Source organism: Ictalurus punctatus, chromosome 3 (assembly GCF_001660625.3).
Source record: "Ictalurus punctatus breed USDA103 chromosome 3, Coco_2.0, whole genome shotgun sequence".
Classification (NCBI taxonomy): domain Eukaryota; kingdom Metazoa; phylum Chordata; class Actinopteri; order Siluriformes; family Ictaluridae; genus Ictalurus; species Ictalurus punctatus.
In genome coordinates, this window is record NC_030418.2 from 20,153,735 (window position 1) to 20,174,674 (window position 20,940).

The following is a 20,940-nucleotide window of genomic DNA, read 5'->3' on the forward strand; positions in this document are numbered from 1 at the left end:
CATTCATTTTGAACTAGTCTTTAATATGACTCGGGAACAACGAGATATCTCAGAGAGTGATTCGTTCATTTTTGACCGCGCATGCGCTGTAACATCCCCATAGGTTCTGTACCGGAAACAGAAACGATTAGGTCACCTCTCGAGTCTTTGGGTTCGAGTCATTCATTCTTCGTTATGTACCATACAATAGCGGAAACAGGATGAATGAACGACTCGGACCCGAAGACTCAAGAGGTGACCTAATTGTTTCTGTTTCCGGGGAACAGACGTGACAGAAGAAGGAAGGACTGGGATCGGGAGGTGAGGTGAACTAAAAGACTGCATAGCCTGAAGACCTAATGCTAAACTATTAATTAATCATTTCTGTTTATCATAATTGGTGCCTTGGTGGCATTAGCCTATAGTTTATTTTTTATAGTTTATTAAGTACAAAATGTGTTGGGGAATTTAACATGTAACATTTTAATTATATTCTGCTGAAATGAACGAAATGACTAAAAAAAAGATTTGTTCATTTTGCTGAACGAGATTCAAAGATCCGAACTTCCCATCAATAGTCAGACAGAATAGATTTTATGGCAGGTTTACCTCAGGATTCAGCATGAGGACACAGACAGGATGAAACCCCATGAAAATAAAACCCACCGAAAATGAAACTTTAAAAAAAAAATTTTTTAAATAAACAAATAAAATAAATATGACACTCAGTATAGTGTTTTTTATTTATTTATTTAATAAATATTAGTCTAATAGTAAAAAAAAACATGACAAGCAGTTGTTTTTGTTCTCTGTATAATCTAATACAATAAACGTGACAAATGAACAGTGAGCAAATGAACTTTACTGTTTTAATACAATCCAAATACAAACAGTGTTCTCTGACTCATTATCAGCGTCCGAATTCACTCACTCATTTTCCTTCATGCCTTCCCAATATAGTGGACTTAAATGTCATTCACTATATAGGCCTAGGGGATGAGTAGAGGTTTCAGACACAGCAACGGACACGTTCACCATCCACGGAGTTCTAATGAGAGACACCTGTTTCCAATCACACACACACACACACACACACACACACACACACACACACACACACACAAACAAACAAACAAACAACTCCTTTTAAGAGACTCTCATTCATTCATGAAGTTGTGAAGTAGCCTATACTCTCAGTTGTCTGGTGGCTCTGTCTATATCATGCCTTTATACCGTGTCTGTTTAGTCTGGCTTTTTGACTTTGCTTACGTTTACGACCTCGTCTCTTTGCCCTGCCCTGTTTGTACTGTTTGCCTGATCACCTGACCTCTGCCTGTTCATGATTATTGACTTCTGTTTTATCCTGTGGCCTTGTTGTTTTATTAAACTGCCATACCTGCATTTGCTTCTGTCTGCGCCTCCAACGTGACAACTGTGCAGAGGTTTTAGGCACTTGCAAAGAAATGCTGTAGAGCAAAGATGCCTTCAATTCAAAAATAATAACATTAAATGTTTCTACATTTAAAAAAAATACTGTAAAGATCAGTAAACAACAGTAAATGAAACAAGGTCAATATTGGGGGGGGGTCTCCTGTACAATTAGTGTAGTTTTATAAGTAAATGAGCTGTAAGTTTTATTGAGCATCTTGCAGAACCAGACAGGGTTCTTCTGGAGACTTTGACTGTCTTATTTCTGCAGCAAAACCCTGCAGCCTTTGTTGTTGTTGTTGTTGTTGTTGTTGTTGCTGTTGCTGTTGCTGTTGTTGTTTGTCTGAAAGGTGTCTCTTGCATAATATGCTGCTTTCTTTACTGACATACATTTTTCTGTAACATTTAATTTTGTGCTAGAAAACAAATATTTGGGAATCTAAAATGTCATTTTATATATATATATATATATATATATATATATATATATATATATATATATATATATATATATATATAAATCTATAACAAAGTTTGTACAAAAAAAATAGGGTGCCTAAGATTGTATACAGTACTGTACATTCAGAGAATGCTAAAATTTATTAACATGAAATGTATATCAAATGCCTACTTAGACTGTTTGTACTGAGGATCAACAGTCGTTTTTTTTTTTGTTTTTTTTTAAAGCTATTTTGTCATTGAGTTTTTTCATATTATTAATTATTCCTAGATAACTTTAGAGAGAAACAAATATATAGAATTGTATGAAAGTAGGAGATGACTACAGTAGGCTATTATTCTATGGATTGTGGGAATTAAGTACAAACTCATATTTTGTGTATGTACAATTATATAAAAATAAAACCAAAGCTATATGAGCATATCTTTGCATTATTTTTGAGGTGTGTCTTTAGAGCTACACTCCACAAAACAAAAGGGGAAAATAGACTTCCAAATAATGTCTATTAGAAACTATTTTACCATAAAGGGCATTAGCAAGCTCAGAAGACAGATGAATTTATTATATACTATTGTAAGTATTTATATAAAATTCATCTAATGCTTTATTTCATCAGTATTTTGATTCAGCCTATGGTGCAAAAGTACACATGTTGTGGAATTATATTATATAAGAAGTAAGTCAGATGCTTTTAAAGTGTGGATTAAAAAATGGAAAGTGCATTTGTGCACCAGGGGGAAAAAAACATTCAGATCAAACATTTATTTATTTTAAGCAAACCATTAGTTGATGTCATTTTTGAATATGAAATCAACAAACTCAGAACCACTTAGCACTTATAAATCTTCATGAGGCTCAGAGTGTATTAAGTGTTACCCAGTGTACTACAGCTCACTGTAATCTACAGTTATTGTTCTTAATGCTACTACATGTTCCATTAGTGACAGCTGTGCAAGTACAAGTTAAATATGTTGAAAGTCAAATCCTTTGATGGAGAGACCTTCCCTGTATAAGTAACAGTGGAGTGGGACAGTGGAAGATCAGCCAGTGGACTTTAATGAGAGAAGTAGAGAAAAAGAAAAGTGTATGACTGTTGAAGTCTTTTCAAGTGAAGAGGAACATGATTTTCAGTTTTCCTGTGATCGTATACTGTATGGTTGCAGTGATAATTGCTTTAACATATGCCTTTCTATGATGGATGCAAAATAGGTGGTTCACAATTCTAATATAAAACATATTCCCAGAAAATAAATGTAAAGAATAAATACAAAGAATATGAATATACTAGCATTCTTTTAGTACACCATATTTAATTATTCATTCTCAAAACACAATAATTACTGTTTGTTGAAACTTAGATTAGTACCTATACAATAAAAATGACATTATGTCGCTAAGTATCCCTTAGTATTTAACTCTTTTGCTAGTGGTTGGAACATCCTGGTGTCTTTCTCCCCAAGCAGGAATGCTGTCTTTAATGGATTAATAGATTTGGTACCCCAGCCATCCCCAGGCCCGTGTGTTTGGTCAACCTGAATGAATTGCCAAACCAAGGGCTGCAACCTAGCTGTCCAGGTGACAGTCCTAAATTCTAATTATATGCATGCCTTACATATGTAAGTCATCAATCACACATCTATTGGTTATCATGAAATGCCAGAACCACATTAGGAGATGAAGCTGTCTGTTCTTCATTTTTTAAAGCAGTGTTATAGAAACGCCATCTTAAGAAGACTTCTTTAGATGTGACTGTAAGCTGATTGAAGATAAAATAAGATAAGTCTAAGTAGGTCAGACCTGGCAAAAGTTTCAGTGCATTTTCAGGCAGAACATCGAGGCAGTTCATTTTCAAATCCAGAATTCTGAGGTTGAGTGTGTCCTCAAATGCCATTCATATCACAAAACTCAATTTATTGCCTTCAAGTCTGTGTTCTGTCAAATTGCCTAGTCCTTCATATTAATAGTGATGTTATTGAAATTTAGCCAAAGATGTTCTAGGGATTTATATAAGACAGATTTCAACTAGTATTTTGCAGAAATATTCAGAGATATCTTCAGGTATCTCTACTAATGCTGTTTCCATGCACACAAGGAACCTAATTGAGAATGTACATATGAATATAGCTTATATGGATTTTCCAAAGATAAAAGTTTTTTTTTTCCAACTGTAATATTGTGTAGAACAGTTGTATCACCAGATGTTCCTCCATCTATATAGTCTGGATGGTTGTGATTTGTTATATCCATTCTTAAAAGCCCTAAACAAATCAAACTGAACTGAATTTGTAATCTCTCAAATTCACATTGCTCATACACTATACCTCTAAGAATATTTTTAAAATAAGAATAGTTTAAACATATTATCATGTAGTTAGACTAGACACATGCAATACAAAAATAATAGAGCAAAAGGGACAGTGAGTGTTCCCATATTTACACACACTGTGTAGGCTAAAAGAACTGACCTCCCATGGCAACTGGCTGCACAGTGTGTCAAGCTCAAACTGTGAGCTGATTGAGCTGATATGATTTGCTGACAAAAGAAGCAAAGCAAAATGAAAATAACTATGAATAGTGTCCATAGTCCTATAAAAGTCACAACCATGCTGTGCATAGAGCATGTCTGGTAAAGTCTGGTAAAGTTGTCTAAAGCCTATTAACAATAATCCTTAACATACTCCGTAGAGCATAGAGTGATACGTAGGACTAGGTTTAACTCTCAAAATATAATTACTGGGTTCTTTTTATTATTTTATTCTTCATTCAGATAATCTTATTCATTGCTATTTTGGGGAGCAGCAAAGGATGTAGCAGTTGGTATTATTAGACTTAGGATAAATAGAAAAGCAAAGGTAGTGGTTGTGGTGGTAGCACAGGTAAGCAGTATTACATTTCCTATTCTTATCTTCAAGGAATTCAGACTTTATATGCATACAAATAAAAGGTTTATTTCTAGGACACAGAACACAAATAAATGGCACACGTAACACATTTGCCAAATTAACCAAATTCAAAAACATGATGTAATTCTATACAGTATATTACGGACGCCATAAGCAGCAATGCATTATTCATTGAAAGAGTTGTCAGAAGCTTAGAGGTGGTGACGTTGAAGTCATGCGACCGTGGTGTAGTTCGTTTATAGCCTAACATTAGCTTTTTACTTCTGGTGGTTGTATTTAGGCTTCAAAATTCATAAAAGTTGTGTTCATTTGTGAGGATTATTTTTATGAACAAAACATGTAAGAACCATAAACTTTTGTTGGTCACAGAAGTTTTTTTCTACAATAATCCAAAAGCCAGTGGAAAAATCCCATTGGATTTTTGTCGAGGGAACCTGGGATGCTAACTTCCAGGTTGGCCTACAAAAATACATCATCCCTGCAGGATTGACGACTTCCACTTTAGTGCCCGACACTTGAGAAGGGGACACCCCTCTCTCTTAATGCGGAGATAAAGTCCGTCTTTACAGCAGGCAATTATTACATTTATGATTGCGAATATCCCAACGTGCATGTAACACCAGTCCTATTCACAAAGTGCAAGCTCACAAGAAAATTAAGCTGCGATCATGAGAAAACAACAAAGAAAAAATAATAATAATGCATGGCTGCGGAGAGCTTCTGTAGTATGTAATACTCCATTAGTGTTTAATAAATTCCCAATCTCATAATAATAATAATAATAATAATAATAATAATAATAATAATAGGAAGAAGAAGAAGAAGAAGAAGAAGAAGAAGAAGAAGAAGAAGAAGAAGAAGAAGAAAAATAATAAGAAGAGGAAGAATACTTTTAAATATCTAAGGGGGTGATAAAAATTAAAGATATACATACTGTATTAAATGTATACTCTAAGTATATTACAGTCAGTTACTCATTAACCACAGATCTGAAGGATCAGTAGTTTGGTGTGTGTGGGTGTGTGTGAGAGAGAGAGAGAGAGAGAGAGAGAGAGAGAGAGAGAGAGAGAGAGAGAGAGAGAGAGAGAGAGAGAGAGAGAGAGTGAGCAAGCATGCCTGCTTCAGAGATTTCTCAACCACAACCCCATTACCAGCCATATGGTTTAGTCTCTTAATTACGACTGTGACTATATTAACAGAGAGCATTATTAATTCAAAGTGAGAGACTCAAAGCCATCTCATTGTTTTCTTAGTTACTATATGGAATTGTTAAGCAACGCTCAGCAGAGCAGTTTTGGTATAAACTGTGTGCACTCAGATATTGGTGCTGGGCATGGATACTTAGGCTGGTTGATGGAGTGGTGATTGAGGAAAACGTGTGTCAGCACAAGTAATCATTTGGCTGTTCTTCAGTCTTAGTAATTGACTCAGAGTCCAGGCTAGACCTAGCTGATATCAATCTATTGGACTCCTCTGGGTTGAGTTTGGACAGATAGTCCCCCTCCAGGCCTTTGGCCTTTGTGCTGGGGGAGAGACTCTCAAATGTTACATATGAATCCTGAATGTCTTTGGACTTTTTGCTCAGAAGTTTTTGGATTTTCCTCTTAAGTGCTCCACAACAGACAACCACAGTAAGAGGCACAGCTATCACACAGGCAACAGATATTACAACTACATTAATAAGCTTTTGGGTCCCATTAGCACTTGCTGCTGCATCTGTGGAGAAGATTACACACTGCTCTTTTTTAGGGATCAAACCCTTTACACACACACAGGCAATGTATTTGGTTTTTGGAACCAAGCCCTCAATGATGATTCGATTGTTCCCAGGACTGACATTGATTCTGCGCATGTCCCTCTCTCCAAATACTGCATACAGCACACTAAAGGCAGTCGTGTTATTGGCTTTTGGAGCTCTCCACATTAGGCACACGGTATAGTCTGTATCACCAATCACTTTGACAGAGCGAACAATCCTGTCAAAGTCTTGCTGCAGAGAGGATGCATTAGCTGCGAGGTTGCTCAGATTGGTCTCTAACAGTCGATCAGGACTAGTTGGTTGTGCATTTGTCCCAATCTCTGGAGCACTGTCACTCTGCATGCCAGGATAGGGACCAGTGTAACCCCTAGGTCTTGTAGTTACAGGAACAGAGGATGGACTTGGGGAAATATATTTGATAATAATTTTATCTTTTTCAACAGGGTTTTGTATGTCTTCTTTCATTTTCTTTTCAGTTCCAGCTGCACTGTCTAACTTTGGAGACTTGCTTATGATTAAAACAATCAAAGCCTCTGCACTCCCAGCATAGTTGCTTGCTTTGCAAATGTATTTCCCAGAGTCATGGAAGGAGACCGCAGGCACATTTAGAATAGACCAAACAATTCCATCCTTAGAGTTCTCTTGTTTAACTGCAAAATAATAATAAAAGACAAGACATGTAAAAACTCAAGCATAGTTTAATAGAAGGCCATAAATTAACAGCATTTTGCAATTACACATAGTAGTAATAATTCTGGTTAATGTATCTTAACCACCTATCACAGTGTTGACATACCTGTACCATTCAATGTTTTCCCATCTGCCCTTCTCCATGTCAGATTGGGCATGGGGACACCAACAGCACCACATCGCAGTAACACATTGTTGCCTGCTGTGCTCCTGATGCGGGATACAGCTGAATGAACCTTGGGCTCCTGGCATCGTCTCAGGTCAGCATTACTGAACAGAACTCCTGAGAGACTCTCAGGAGCAGCACACCTCAGGCTAGTGTCAATGAAGGCCACAGACAGTGATGGAGTCTTTTGGAACTGGGCAAGGTCATACAACCGACAGTCACAAAGCCAAGGATTGTCATGGAGTCCTGTGGCAAGAAGAAAAACGATGCTCTTTATGAGAAATTTTATGAATGGAGACTAGGGCTATACACATAATCATTATACATAAAACCAGTCTACTTGTGCAGGGCATAACCAGACCTTTTACAGCGGGGTGGACAGGTTAGTCCTAATGACTTTATTAGGGAGACAATCTAGAGTGAGGCAAAGTTCTCAGGATCGGTTATCCACATTCATAGAAAATGACATAATGTGGCTCCCCCTATTTGTCTATGGCTTGAGTATGATCCCCATTGGACAGAAAAGGCACACACCTAAGCAACATATGTCTGTCATCTAGCAAGCTATAGAAAACTCATAGCTAACCTAACATTAGGCTACATCTCATGAAGTATGTTACAAAAAAAAGTGTTACAAACTCAATATCCTAGGTAAACGTAGCTAATAATGAACAGAACGAAGATTATCTTACTGGGGATGGCCCTTTAGCTACACCCATGCACTCAGGCAAAATATATATATATCAGATCCCCCTGACCCTGCACTCTGACCCCAACTTCCTAACATGCTGGGGTATGCAAAGAAAAGAATATCACTATGCATATGCATATGTATATGTAACAAATAAAGACTCATTATCACACACACACACATGCATGCACACATACATGCATACACGCACACACACACATACAGACACACACAGACACACACACACATATAAATATATATGTGTGTGTGTGTGTGTGTGTGTGTGTGTGTGTGTGTGTGTGTGTATACCACTTATTAGTTAAACATTTGTTTCTCATTATTACTAAAATTCTATACTTACCAAGAATAATTTTTGAACTCTCTGCTCCTTGGATGGGTTTAACTGCCATCCAAGTAGTAAGGACTTCAGACGGCATCGTCAGCAGGTTATTGCTGGAGAGATCCAGGTATGTTAAAGGTCTTATGTACTTTGCTGCCTCTGTAGGGACTGAAGAGAGTTTGTTATTGTGCAGGTCAAGGAGCTTTATGTTAGGCGTATACTTTAAGGACTCCCAAGGAAAAGCAGTAAGGAAATTTCCATCAAGCCTGAGCTCTTCCAGACTGTTCAGTCCACGGAAGCTGTCCACGTTCACTGATGACAATGCATTGAAGGACATCCACAAAAACTCCAGATTGGGGAGGTATTTAAATGCTTCACTGGGGATCCTCTTTATAGCTGTTTTTTCTATTCTGAGTTTGGATGTGTCACTGGGGAAGTTGGCAGGAACTAGGGATATCTCAGGATTGTTACAAATCACACTCCTAGATAAATGAGAGAGAATAATTAATGCAAGATTTATATGAACTTGTGAGTGATATGCATTTTTATGAATAAGAACTAAATAGGAAAATGTTAGTAAGGATGGGTGTTACTGACAAAGAGCATCAAAGGCAGTAGCTTGTACTGCAGTCTGCAAATTAAATGTAAGCCATCAAATATCAAAGGCAGGGCTAGATGTTTTGGTTAAGATTATTTTATGTTAAGTAATGAAGTATTTATTTAAATTTTTTATTTTAAGTAATGAAGTTATCCAATTATATTTTATGTCTACAATGCAAACTGTCTTTTACAAATATATTTTAGAGCACTCACCTGGCCTTGGATCCATCACTCAGGTTGTGATAGAGGCAGCTGCACCGAAAAGGACATGAGGTATGTGCAGGCGGAAATCCACCTGATGCAAGCAACAGAGCAAAGAAGACAATAACCATCATCTTTAACCCTCTGTACTTTAACACCCAAGATGAGTCTGACTGAAAAAACTCCACTTTTTCATTTATGGAAATTGCAGTGACATGTTATAGTCTGTCTGGCTCCAAGTCCCATCCTGTTCTGACTAACGCTTTTCTCAGATTTAAAAGAGAGAGAGAGGAGGAGGATTAAAGAGCCACGTATGCGCATGTTTTTGTATTTGGGAATCTGATAGACTGTGCAAACACTTAGTTGTGTATTTTAAGCCAAAAACACTCATGAACTGGTCATAATGCAGACTGATTCCCCCCACACATTTAATCTGTCCCATAATGACAGTTAAGCCCCTAATTTTGCAGCACAATCCTGGTGATTTATTTGGCGAACAGTATATACAAATGGCTGTTAATGGATATTCTAAAAATGGCACAGACAAAGCATCTGAAATAGTATGAAAATAACTAATAAAGTTTGACAGACTGAAAAAGATTGAATTTATGCTTGGTGTTGTATTTTAGTTGATAAAATGCTCAAGTTCATATTATGCAAAAAAAAAATATTATATATATATATATATATATATATATATATATATATATATATATATATATATATATAAATAAATCATACTTACTGCATTTCTTAGATTTATTTTATTTCTTAACTATTTCTTCAGTCTTCTGCTCCATATTGCATGAATATTTTACAAAGCACATAGCACATAAAGGGTTTTAAGAAATATTAAGCGGGTTCGTGGCTCAGTTCTATTGTGATTGTACTAATTGGCTACTATTAGTATAAGTAGTATATCACCAGTGTTGCATGCAAACAATGAAAATTGATGCCTTTCATTGCAATACTTGTGTATTGCACAAAATATCAATATGAACATGTTACTTTTCTAATTCTTTAACAGTGCAACATGACACTGTACAAAAATACTTAACAAATATAAATGCTTGGTCAGCAGTCTCGCCACAGACCTAAACCCGATTAGTTCAGGTTTTTATAAAGAAAAGAACTGTGTGCACATGAAGAATAAAATTCTATTTAAAAAAAAAAAATTATAATAAAAACCCTGCAAAAAATAAATAGCCCACATTTTAAACCACATTTAGCATGGAAAGTCGGCTATAAAATGAATGAAATTAAAATGCAGACTGGCAATAATTAGATATATGTGTTTTTGTTGCAAAGAAAAGGAATCTGCAGGCTCTTCAAATATGGCATTGTGTACAGTATCTTATCAACACCTGGACACTGTGTGATAGCCAGCTGTGTGAAAGCTGACAGAGATGGAGGGATGTATAGAGACTTTATAGAGACTACCCCCACATGTTTAGACCAATCAGACATACAGTAACAAAGGAGAGTGTTGCGGTGGGCTGGGCCATGTGTCATTCACTACAGTTCAGACAGAAAGGACCACCGAGCGGCTTGTTGTGTAACTGAATGGGCGCATTGTGTAAACATGTATTAATGAGGTCACGCCGGATGTGTTCATTAAGAAATTCTTCGGTGGATTTGGGCTTTTGCATAACCACATTCCTGCCTTTTTCTCACGAATATATTAACCTTCTATTCTGATCACACTCGAGCTTAGGTATGTTGTTTCTGGGATTTATTTCAAATTTCTGAATAAATATTACATTTAAGAAAGAAAAAAAACAAACAAAAACAGATCAACTTCGATATGGATGCTTCTTCTCCTCTGCCGGAGGGATTCTCTGAGCTCGATATTTTTGCATTGGGATCATGTCTGCTTGTGGAGGGTAAGAAACAATTTGATTGTGATGATTTGTTGTTGTTGAAATGACGCTTTGGATGTAACGTTTAACAACCATGGTGCGATGTAATGTCCTCCCTGCACGTTGTGTAACACTTCGGTGCGCTATTTGCTCTCTGGTGTGTTCTGAAGGACTCCTTGGATTTTTCATGAATGCTGTCACCGTTATTGCTTTTCTGAAAATACGAGATTTGCGGACTCCGAGTAACTTCCTGGTATTCAGTTTGGCTTTAGCAGATATGGGCATTTCTACAAACGCCACTGTTGCTGCGTTTTCAAGCTTTCTGAGGTGAGTTTTGAAAAAATGGATGATCCTGTTGACATTTTATATGATGACTGAATCAGCATGGTGAATCAGGAAATAAAAGGTGTGTGGGGTATAAGCAATAAAGAGTTAGTTAATTTACATTATAACAGATGTTACTGCACTCAGTTATATGCACTGACTGTATGTGCTCATTCACAACGTCATTACTTCTTTTACCTGTTGCAATTTTACCCATTATTTATGAAAGGCTGGAAAATATGTTCTAACCATTTTGTTTGTTTGTTTGTTTGTTTGTGATAAACAAACTTACAGATACTGGCCCTATGGGTCTGAAGGATGCCAAACCCATGGCTTTCATGGATTCCTAACTGCCCTCTCTAGCATCCATTTCATTGCAGCCATTGCTTGGGACAGATACCACCAATACAGTACCAGTAAGGAAAATGACAACAGTTTGTGTTTATGTACACTAATCTCTCACTCAAGTTCAATAATACAAACTCTCTCAAGTTCAAGTAATACACATTAATGCAGAGGTTCTCAAACTCCCTCAGCACATAATTATTTTAAGAAAATAATCCAATAATTCAGAAATTGCGGCTCATTATTGAAAGGTGTACAATGGTTTTTGGTTATTTATTGACATTAAAGAGCTTTCCACCGACAGAATAAATAATTTAATATTATTTATAGGCCTACTTGGTTTGGATTTAATTCATTCAGTCAAACTGGTTAATAACTATAAGAACTCAATAAGGAATATAACACTGATTTTGGCAATAATGGGTTGTTATATACACCAGTGTAACAAAAACCAACAAACAAACAAAAAAACCACTGAGCTCCCAGGTATGATTTATGGACAACTTGGGGCCCCACTTTAAGAACCACTGCTTTAATGGTCCTAAGAATTATATTTGGCAGGATTTTCTTCAGTTTGATCAACAATGAAAAAGGTCTATCTGGCACAGCACCTACTCAGTGGACCTTTACTGTACATGGCTATAGAGGTGTAATCCATTCATCCATCACAAAAGCTTCTGTGAATAGCTAGCATCTTGGGTTTGTACATAGAGTCCTAATTATGGATATCCAAAAAAGCCATTGTCCACCAAGAACAAGAGCAGGGCTTACCAACGGAGAGTGTTCAATATGCATATACGGTCACAGAACACTTTATTAGGAACACTATACTAATACTGAGAAGAGCCTCCCTTTGCTCTCAAAACCATGTCATGGATTCCACAAGCTGTTGGAAACATTCCTTTGAGATTCTGGTCCATGTTGACATGATCGCATCACACAATTCATGAAAAATTTTCAGGTGCATTTTCATGCTGTGAATCTCCTGTTCTACTGTACCACATCCAAAAAGTGTTCTATTGGATTCAGATCTGTTTACTGGGAAGGCCACTGAAGAACACTGAGCACATTGTCATCTTCATGAATCCAATTTGAGATGACTTTTGCTTTGTGACATGTTGCATTATCATGCTGGAAGTAGTCATTAAATGATGGGTAAATTGTGGCCATGTAGGGATGCACATGGTCAGCAACAATAATCAAATAGGCTGTGGCATCCAAGAGATGATTGATTGATATTAATAGGCCAAAGGTGTGCCAAGTAAACCTTGCCCACACCATTACACCAGCCTGGATTGTTGACACAAGGCAGGTTGGGTTCATAGATTCATGAAAATTCTGACCCTACCATCTATGTTCCTCAGCTGAAACTGAGGTTCATCAGACCAGGCTAAATTTTTCCAGGCTTCAGGTGTCCAATTTTGGTGAGCCTGTGATCACTACAGCCTCAGCGATCTGTTCTCAGCTGATGTGTCCGATGTGTTGTACATGTTGAGATGCTTTTCCGCTCACCACAATTGTACAGTGTGGTTATCTGAGTTACTGTAGCCTTTCTCTCAGCTCAAACCAGTTTGGCCATTCTCCATTGGCATTTCTCATCAACAAGGCATTTCTGTCTGCAGAACTGCCACTCACTGTATATTTTTTCTTTATTGCATCATTCTGAGTAAACTCTAGAGACTGATGTTCATTAAAATCCCAGGAGATCAGCAGTTATAGAAATACTCAAACCAGCCTGTCTGGCACCACAATCATGCCATGGTCAAAATCATTGAGATCAGAATTTTTCTCTTGATTGATGTGAACGTTATCTGAAGCCGCTTGCCCGTAACTGATTTTATGTATTGCACTGCTGTCACATGATTGACTGATTAGATAATTGCATAAATGAGTAGGTGTACAGGTGTTTCTAATAAAGTGTTCAATTAGTGTATTAGTGTGTTAGTGTAAGAGATCTTACATCACTGTTTGAAAGCATCTGTTATTGTGCTACAGACTGAAATAGGACTTCTAGTAGTATCTGACAGGACCTTCATAGACATAATCTTTTAAACATTTGTTTGTAATTGTGCAAAATCTGGACAAATATTAAATAGATCATACAGCACTACCTTCTTCCAGGCTAGCATTTCAACTAAAATTAAAACCATACAGACTTATCCAAAAGTAACAGAATGGCAAGGCCAATTCTTTTTTTTATACACTGAAGACATTTGGGTTTAGGAGCAAAAGATGAGTATGAGATGATAGATCAGAATTTCAGCTTTCATTTTAATGGTGTTTGCTAGAATTGGCCTTGCCATTCCAATACTTTTGAAGGAGACTGTATAATGGCAACATGTGAGAAAAATACTTTAAATATTGGAAATTGGTGGTGTGTGGGTCAATTTTTGTTGTTGTTGTTTTTTATTACAAAAGGAGCAAAGTTGCAGTGGAGCAGTGCCATCACGATAGCCACCTTCATCTGGGTCTTTACTGCCTTCTGGGCAGCTATGCCATTGATTGGTTGGGGAGAGTATGACTATGAGCCCCTGAGGACCTGCTGTACTCTAGACTTAAGCAAAGGAGATAGGTATGAGACATTCCTTTTAGGTTAGGTTCTTGTTTTGATCAAAGTTTTATCCCCCATGCCACTACTCTTACATTTAGTAGCGCAATCATTACTATTAGCATAATGAACCAAATTCATATTTGGATTAATTATATTAATTATACTATAACATATATTTAAGTGTTTGACATATTCCCCTTAGTTTTGATTCAATACATTATATGTAAATAATTACTAGTAATATACAGTACCAAAACACTTTGCTTTCACATAATGTAGTCTCTGTCCTAGTTATATGAAAATATCACAGTGTTCCTGTCCTATTATACCTTAGTGGTCAAATACATCAGTCTGTCTTTCAAAAGTAATTGTAGCAACTCCATTCATACTTGAATTTATTCTTAATTATATAACAATTTCAAGTGATGTTGTGTTTGGAAAGTCAGTCACATTTTGACTCATATATATTTACCATGAGGTTTCAGAATAAAACAGTTTCACAGAAAACAGCATTTGCATGCAACTTATCTGCAGCATCTTCTATACAATGAATATCAACCTTCTGGCACAAGCATACATTGTATAGCAATATATCAAACATTCAATCAAATGCTTTATGCTTAATTAAACTTTATGTCACCTTCTACCCCAATATATTGCAACCAAGCCCACATCCACCACTATACTATTTGAAAAAGATCTGCAATAAATAATTTTACCTTTTTTTTTTTTTTAATGTACTAAGCAAAAAAAAAAAAGAAACGTCCCTTTTTCAGGAAACTGTGTTTTAAAGATAATTTTGTAAAATCCAAATAAACTTTACAGATTACAGAATCGCTGTAGTACTTAAAGCAGCTGGTGGCCACACCAGATACTGACTGTTACAATTGATACTGCCCCCCCCCCTTTGTTAAGGGACACATTATTCAATTTCTGTTCATCAAACCTCTGTGAAATTTGTTCACAGTTGTATGTCTCAGTTGAATGTTTTTGTGTTAATAGAAATATTTACACATGTTAAGAAATTTGCTGTAAATAAAAGCAATTGAATGTGAGAGGACGTTTATTTTTTTGCTGAGTATATATTGAGTATTGCATACTTCATGCTTAAAGTTTATGCTTTTCATAACATATGGTTTTATTTAACAGGTTCATGAAACTCTTCTCTGCAAACAAAACTGGGCTTGCAAATCATATGGTAACACCGCACTGTAGAACGTATGTTTTCAAAATGTAGAAAGTCTCTGTATTCTCAGTAGCCTAAAGTATTTACAGCCTTAAAATTACCCGTATCATGTACCTTGCAAACCTGATTGTGTTTCAAAGACTGTGAGAAGTTCAGCTTGTTTCATGAGCCTGCTAAGTATAATAATATGTTGTGAAAAGTGCTAACTTTATGCATAAAGTAGACAATGCTAAAATGTCTAAAAAGATTTTTTTATATTAAGACAAAAAATATTAAATAGTGCAGAACATCTCATACAGAGCATTTGAGTGAACGTATGATACATTGCTATTCAATGAATGCTTGTGCTAGAACATTGATATTCAACATATAGAAATTGCTCTAGATTACATGTGAACATTTTTTTTCTGTCAGACTGGGTTGTTCAGAATCTTACACTGTCATGTGGCACCTGCTTGACCCCTTCTACATTTGTGCACAATACAAAAAGTACAAGTACAATAACATGACCTCATGCATTTCACTTAGGAACTATGTCACCTATCTGATTCCAATGGCCATTTGTAACATGGGAATTCAAGTGCTGATTGTGTACTTCTCATACCAATCCATTGACAAGAAGTTCAAGAAGATGGGCCAGCAAAGGGTAAGAAAAATATTTTGCATATATGTCAACATTAACAGCATTCTTCTGGTAAATATCGTTGGTATCATAAATAGACACTTGAAAAAAGAGCACATATGCATATTACTGAAACAAATTCTACAGTTGTGAAAAGCTGTGTACCTGCATTTTTTAGTCAATATGCTCTTTTGTCACATTATTATTATTATTATTATTATTATTATTATTATTGTTGTTGTTGTTGTTGTGTTGTTCACCATTTTCCATATGAATATTCAATTATTCATATTTGTATTACCATATGATACAGGTATTGTATTCAATTAGTGTGCTCCTTGGGGATATATATTATAAATAAATCCAAATAACTTACATAGAGATACATTTCTACATGTTAAATGAAACATGTGTACAAGTAAATAGTATGCAGACCATTCATTATACTACATATATATGTATTAGCTATGTGAGTCAGTATTATATATATATATAATAGTTAAGAAATAAAATAAATCTAAGAAATGCAGTATGATTTTATATATATATATATATATATTACAATGAAGATTAAACAGGATTTTCAGCCACTGTGTTATCCAAGCCTAAACCTAATCTGTGCCTAGGAAACTAATCCCAAGAATAGCATTTGAGATTTAACCAAAAGCATCAAGGCATTTATTGCTTATTTTATCTAACACACACAGGTTTGTGCAAACAAGACTGAATATATACATGTTTCATTGTCTTATGGCTTATGGTTGAAATTAGTTTCTAAGACATATAAATATTAAAGTTAATGTTTGTGTATACATTTATTTCTGAATCAAAATGTAATTTTGAATAGTACATTTTTAAACTGGTTGAGATGATGCCAATAGTGTACAAAACTTCATGAGAAATACTGTTAATAATTTTAAATATTAAATTATTGTCTTGCTCACTGCACAGTTCTATTCTAAAATGTGTTATCATCATTATTATTATTATAAACTAGTACAAGATCGTAAACATGAAAGAAAAGCCGTCAATGATCATGTGTGTCCATACCCTTGACTAGTAATATGACTAGCACAATCAGACAGACTCCATGACTAATTCACCTCTCTGTCCTCCCTACAGTTTAACTGTAGCACTCCTTTAAAAACCTTGCTGTTCTGCTGGAGCCCTTATGGGATCCTCGCCTTCTATGCTGCCGTGGAAAATGTGAATGTTTTGTCTCCTAAACTGAGAATGGTAACATTATCAAGTCTCAATTTCATAAAAATCTAAGTCATAAAGCCTAAGTAATTTTTATTTTATCAGTGATACCATGCTCTATGTGCACTGCACACTGAGTGGATTTATTAACTTAATTTATAGAGGTTTTAATGTATTATTAAGGTAAACCATAAGTACACCTATGTGTGTCTTTGCAGATTGCTCCTATCGTCGCTAAGACCTCTCCAACTTTCAATGTCTTTGTTTACGCACTTGGAAATGAGAATTACAGAGGAGGAATCTGGCAGCTGCTCACAGGAGAAAAGACTGAATCTCCAGCTTCTACTGAGACTAAGTTTAAATGAATAATCATTCATTGTTAATTCAGTCATTCATTCAACTTTATTAACTGCTTTATCCTGATCAGAGTCACACTGAATTCAGAGAATTCTGAGAACATTGTTGGGCAATGTAACAGTATTTACATATTACATACTAAAACATATTTATTTCCTACAAAAAGCACTATGATCAAACTCCAGATTGCAAATCTTCCTTTCCATGACATGATTGTATACATTTTCATAATATACATTTTCCAAGGATTAAGAATTACCAGACAGGAGGTGATTATGCACAAGACATACTGCAATTATGTCAAACTGCCTTTCATCCTGCACATCTCACTCCCTCTTACATGTGTTCACACAGTCCATATCTTACATATGTGACACTGAACACCTTTGGGTTGAACTGGAAAGCAGACTGCACACCTGGCCTCATGTGTGGCCATAGGCCTCACCTATGCAACATCAGTCCCTGACTTTATTAAAGATTTTGTGGCTGAATGAGCACAATCCACCCTAGCCAAGTTCCAAAATTTAGTGGAAAGCCTTCCCCGAAGAGTGCAGGTTATTATAACAGCAAAGAGGGACCAACTCCATATTAATGTCTATGGTTTTGGAATGGGATGTTCAACAAGTGTTATGGTGTCCAGACACTTTTGGCCAAATAGTGTGTGAAAAAAATCCTACCTCTTTATCTACACAGATATAATTGGAAATGTAAAACATTACAGTGCTATAATCCAAGGTGCAGGAGCATAAAAGTTCTGAATATAACTTTTTTTAGCATTGTTGTTTTTATCACTCCATCTCTTAATGAAAGAGTTCTCTATCTCATTAAGAAATTTAGATGATAAGATCGTGATAATCCACTTTATGTTGCAATTCTTGCTGCATTTTAATTACTAAACATAACCAAAACAAGTTAAACATCATTTTAGAGATTAAATGTACAGTACATACACACTACTTGAACTACTGAAGTAAACTACTATAATCCAGACAGAAAGCAAAGCCACAAAACAACCAAACTTTTACAAACATTCATCATTCTGTACACAGTGATTCAAGCAGGGCTTAATCCAAAAGCAATAGGCACTGTTTATCTGTTGGCCTGGATCAACCACACATAGACGTTTGTTCTTGGGTAGCAAACATGAGCTTTAGGAAAGAAAAAATTGTAATAGCACATCAGATCAACAAGGCTGTTAGTGATCTTTTCTTAATGTGTTAGTGATTTATTCCTGTGATCAATTGTGACAATTAATATTGTATTGTCATGATTTTCTGTGATTTTTTTAATACTGTGAATGTGGGCTGACACTATGCCCTATTATTATCTGTATTATGATCATTTGTACTGTAGTTACTGATGTGCACTGTGAAGTGATTTGCAGATTGATTAAAAAGTATTAATTATGTTAATGTTAGATGTACTGTAATTTTACAAAGTGGAAAGACATCATACATATGAATCGGAGAGAGAGAGAGAGAGAGAGAGAGAGAGAGAGAGAGTGAACGAGGGAATTAAAAAATTATTTGTTCATGATATTTTGTTGCCTGAGAAATTCTAGTGCATTATATATAGTATGTTGTTATGGCTTGTCAGTGTCTTTGGTATTAATTCTTGAAAAAAAAATCTCAGTTGTGATGCCTTATCAGTATCTTCTGTATCATTACAAATAGATACATGTTTGAATATTTCTCTGAATGTTATTTAAGAACCAGATCAGGCCAACCACATTTTCTACATAAATAATGATTAACGAAGCCCTTAGTGTACCTAGCGTTTGATCCAGTGGTTATCATTGTATTGTGGACATGCTCTGAGATTTAACTGACATGTTATCCAAGCATTCAAAAGCATTACACATTAATTTTCTGACTGAATGTATAGTTTCAAAAATAAATTAAATTCACAAAGTAAAACATCAAATAATGTGTTAATAGCGTGGTTTCAATATAGTACAGGGTGAACTGAATTTTCAAATGACTTTTTTGTTTGTTTATTTTCTACATTTTCCATACTGTCCGATTATATGGGACATTATATGAATTATATAAATTATATTTTGGGTTATATGACCAAATTGGGGAGAAAATAGAGGGGGTAAATCAGTACACACAGCAAAATCACAAGTGTTAATTTAACACCCACAGTGTTGAATTCACGCCCAGAGTGTTTATATAAGTCTATTGGACTCAAATAAACACTCTGGATGTCAATTCAACACTAGGGATTTTACTGTGCACTAAGCAATTATTAAATAATTAATGAATCATTGTTTGTAGTGTGTCATGCAAAACAAAAAAGTACCAGGAATGTTGTGTGTGTTTTAAAGTATGTGTTTGGGGTAGACTTGTCTATGTGCATACAAGGACATGAGGAATATTTTAGTATCTTTGGAATTTATACAGTATGATGCATCTCCAGTGATGGGCTCAAATCAGGTCAGGTCAAATCAGAAAATACACCAAAGATACTGGCCTAAGAGCCAGTAAGAGGGATTGACTTGATGCATTTCTCTGTCTTTTTGCCTTCCCTTGACCAAATAACAGATAAAGAATTCAATCCGTATTATATCCAAGGATGCAAAAGACAAATACATTGTCAAACAATACTTTCAGATAAAAGGATTAGGAGCAGAGTGATTTCCAGAGACTTCTGGTGAATCTCTTGAACTATCTATGCTTATAAAACCAGCATTTTACAGTACAGTTCACCATTAATAACTGGTGTCAATGTAGCCTACTTTAACCTCGTATTCTGTTTTACTCTGACATATCAATGGAAATAAAGGAATATTAAGCACTTTTCTATAATCATAGATGCAACACTGTTGATAAAATATAGTTTTACTTTTTAAATTGTTTTAAAGAACAATAGTCAGGATCCACAGTGAGTGAGCTTTGGGTCAATGTTTATACAAAATTAGCTCTTTAAATCTGTTACTTTATACATTATTTAAGGTGACTGTCTTACAGTTCTTGATTTTTAACTGAGAATAAAACTGCAAGGAGCATTCCCATAGCCCCATCTATCCATCCATTCACTCTTCCATTCATTTTCCATGCCGCTTATCCTATACACAGGCGGAAGCCTGGAACATATCCAAAGGAACTCGGGGCACAAGGAGAAGAACACCCTGGACAGGGTTCTAACCAATCGCAGGGAAAAATCACACACCCATTCACATACTATGGACAATTTAGAGATGCCAATCAGCCTACAGCACATGTCTTTGGACTGGGGGAGGAAACCAAAGTACCCAAAGCATGGGGAGAACATGCA

The 20,940-nt window shown here is 35.7% G+C and overlaps 2 protein-coding genes across 2 annotated transcripts; one reads left to right on the forward strand and one right to left on the reverse strand.

Moving 5' to 3' along the window:
- Positions 1-6,151: 6,151 nt before the first annotated feature.
- Positions 6,152-9,351, reverse strand: lrit1a (leucine-rich repeat, immunoglobulin-like and transmembrane domains 1a). The gene is made up of 4 exons (XM_017463252.3): positions 9,230-9,351; positions 8,438-8,898; positions 7,326-7,631; positions 6,152-7,179 (listed from the first exon to the last, which is right to left on the reverse strand). Exons 1-4 carry the CDS (start codon positions 9,349-9,351, stop codon positions 6,152-6,154), a joined length of 1,917 nt encoding a protein of 638 aa, XP_017318741.1.
- A 1,399-nt stretch (positions 9,352-10,750) lies between these two features.
- Positions 10,751-19,570, forward strand: rgra (retinal G protein coupled receptor a). The gene is made up of 7 exons (XM_017463288.3): positions 10,751-11,100; positions 11,247-11,403; positions 11,695-11,816; positions 14,164-14,317; positions 16,011-16,128; positions 17,227-17,340; positions 17,523-19,570. The coding sequence occupies exons 1-7, from the start codon at positions 11,022-11,024 to the stop codon at positions 17,667-17,669; spliced, it is 891 nt and encodes a 296-aa protein (XP_017318777.1). The 5' UTR covers positions 10,751-11,021; the 3' UTR covers positions 17,670-19,570.
- The last annotated feature ends 1,370 nt before the right edge of the window (positions 19,571-20,940 follow it).

Bases quoted from the DNA above. Each gene is read 5' to 3' on its own strand.
- rgra (XM_017463288.3), top strand. From the start codon at position 11,022: ATGGATGCTTCTTCTCCTCTGCCGGAGGGATTCTCTGAGCTCGATATT. The intron at 14,318-16,010 runs GTATGAGACATT...CATTTCACTTAG, and splicing joins GACTTAAGCAAAGGAGATAG to GAACTATGTCACCTATCTGA. The intron at 16,129-17,226 runs GTAAGAAAAATA...TCCTCCCTACAG, and splicing joins AGAAGATGGGCCAGCAAAGG to TTTAACTGTAGCACTCCTTT.
- lrit1a (XM_017463252.3), bottom strand. From the start codon at position 9,351: ATGATGGTTATTGTCTTCTTTGCTCTGTTGCTTGCATCAGGTGGATTT. The intron at 8,899-9,229 runs GTGAGTGCTCTA...TCATTTATCTAG, and splicing joins AGTGATGGATCCAAGGCCAG to GAGTGTGATTTGTAACAATC. The intron at 7,180-7,325 runs GTATGTCAACAC...ATTATTTTGCAG, and splicing joins GAAAACATTGAATGGTACAG to TTAAACAAGAGAACTCTAAG.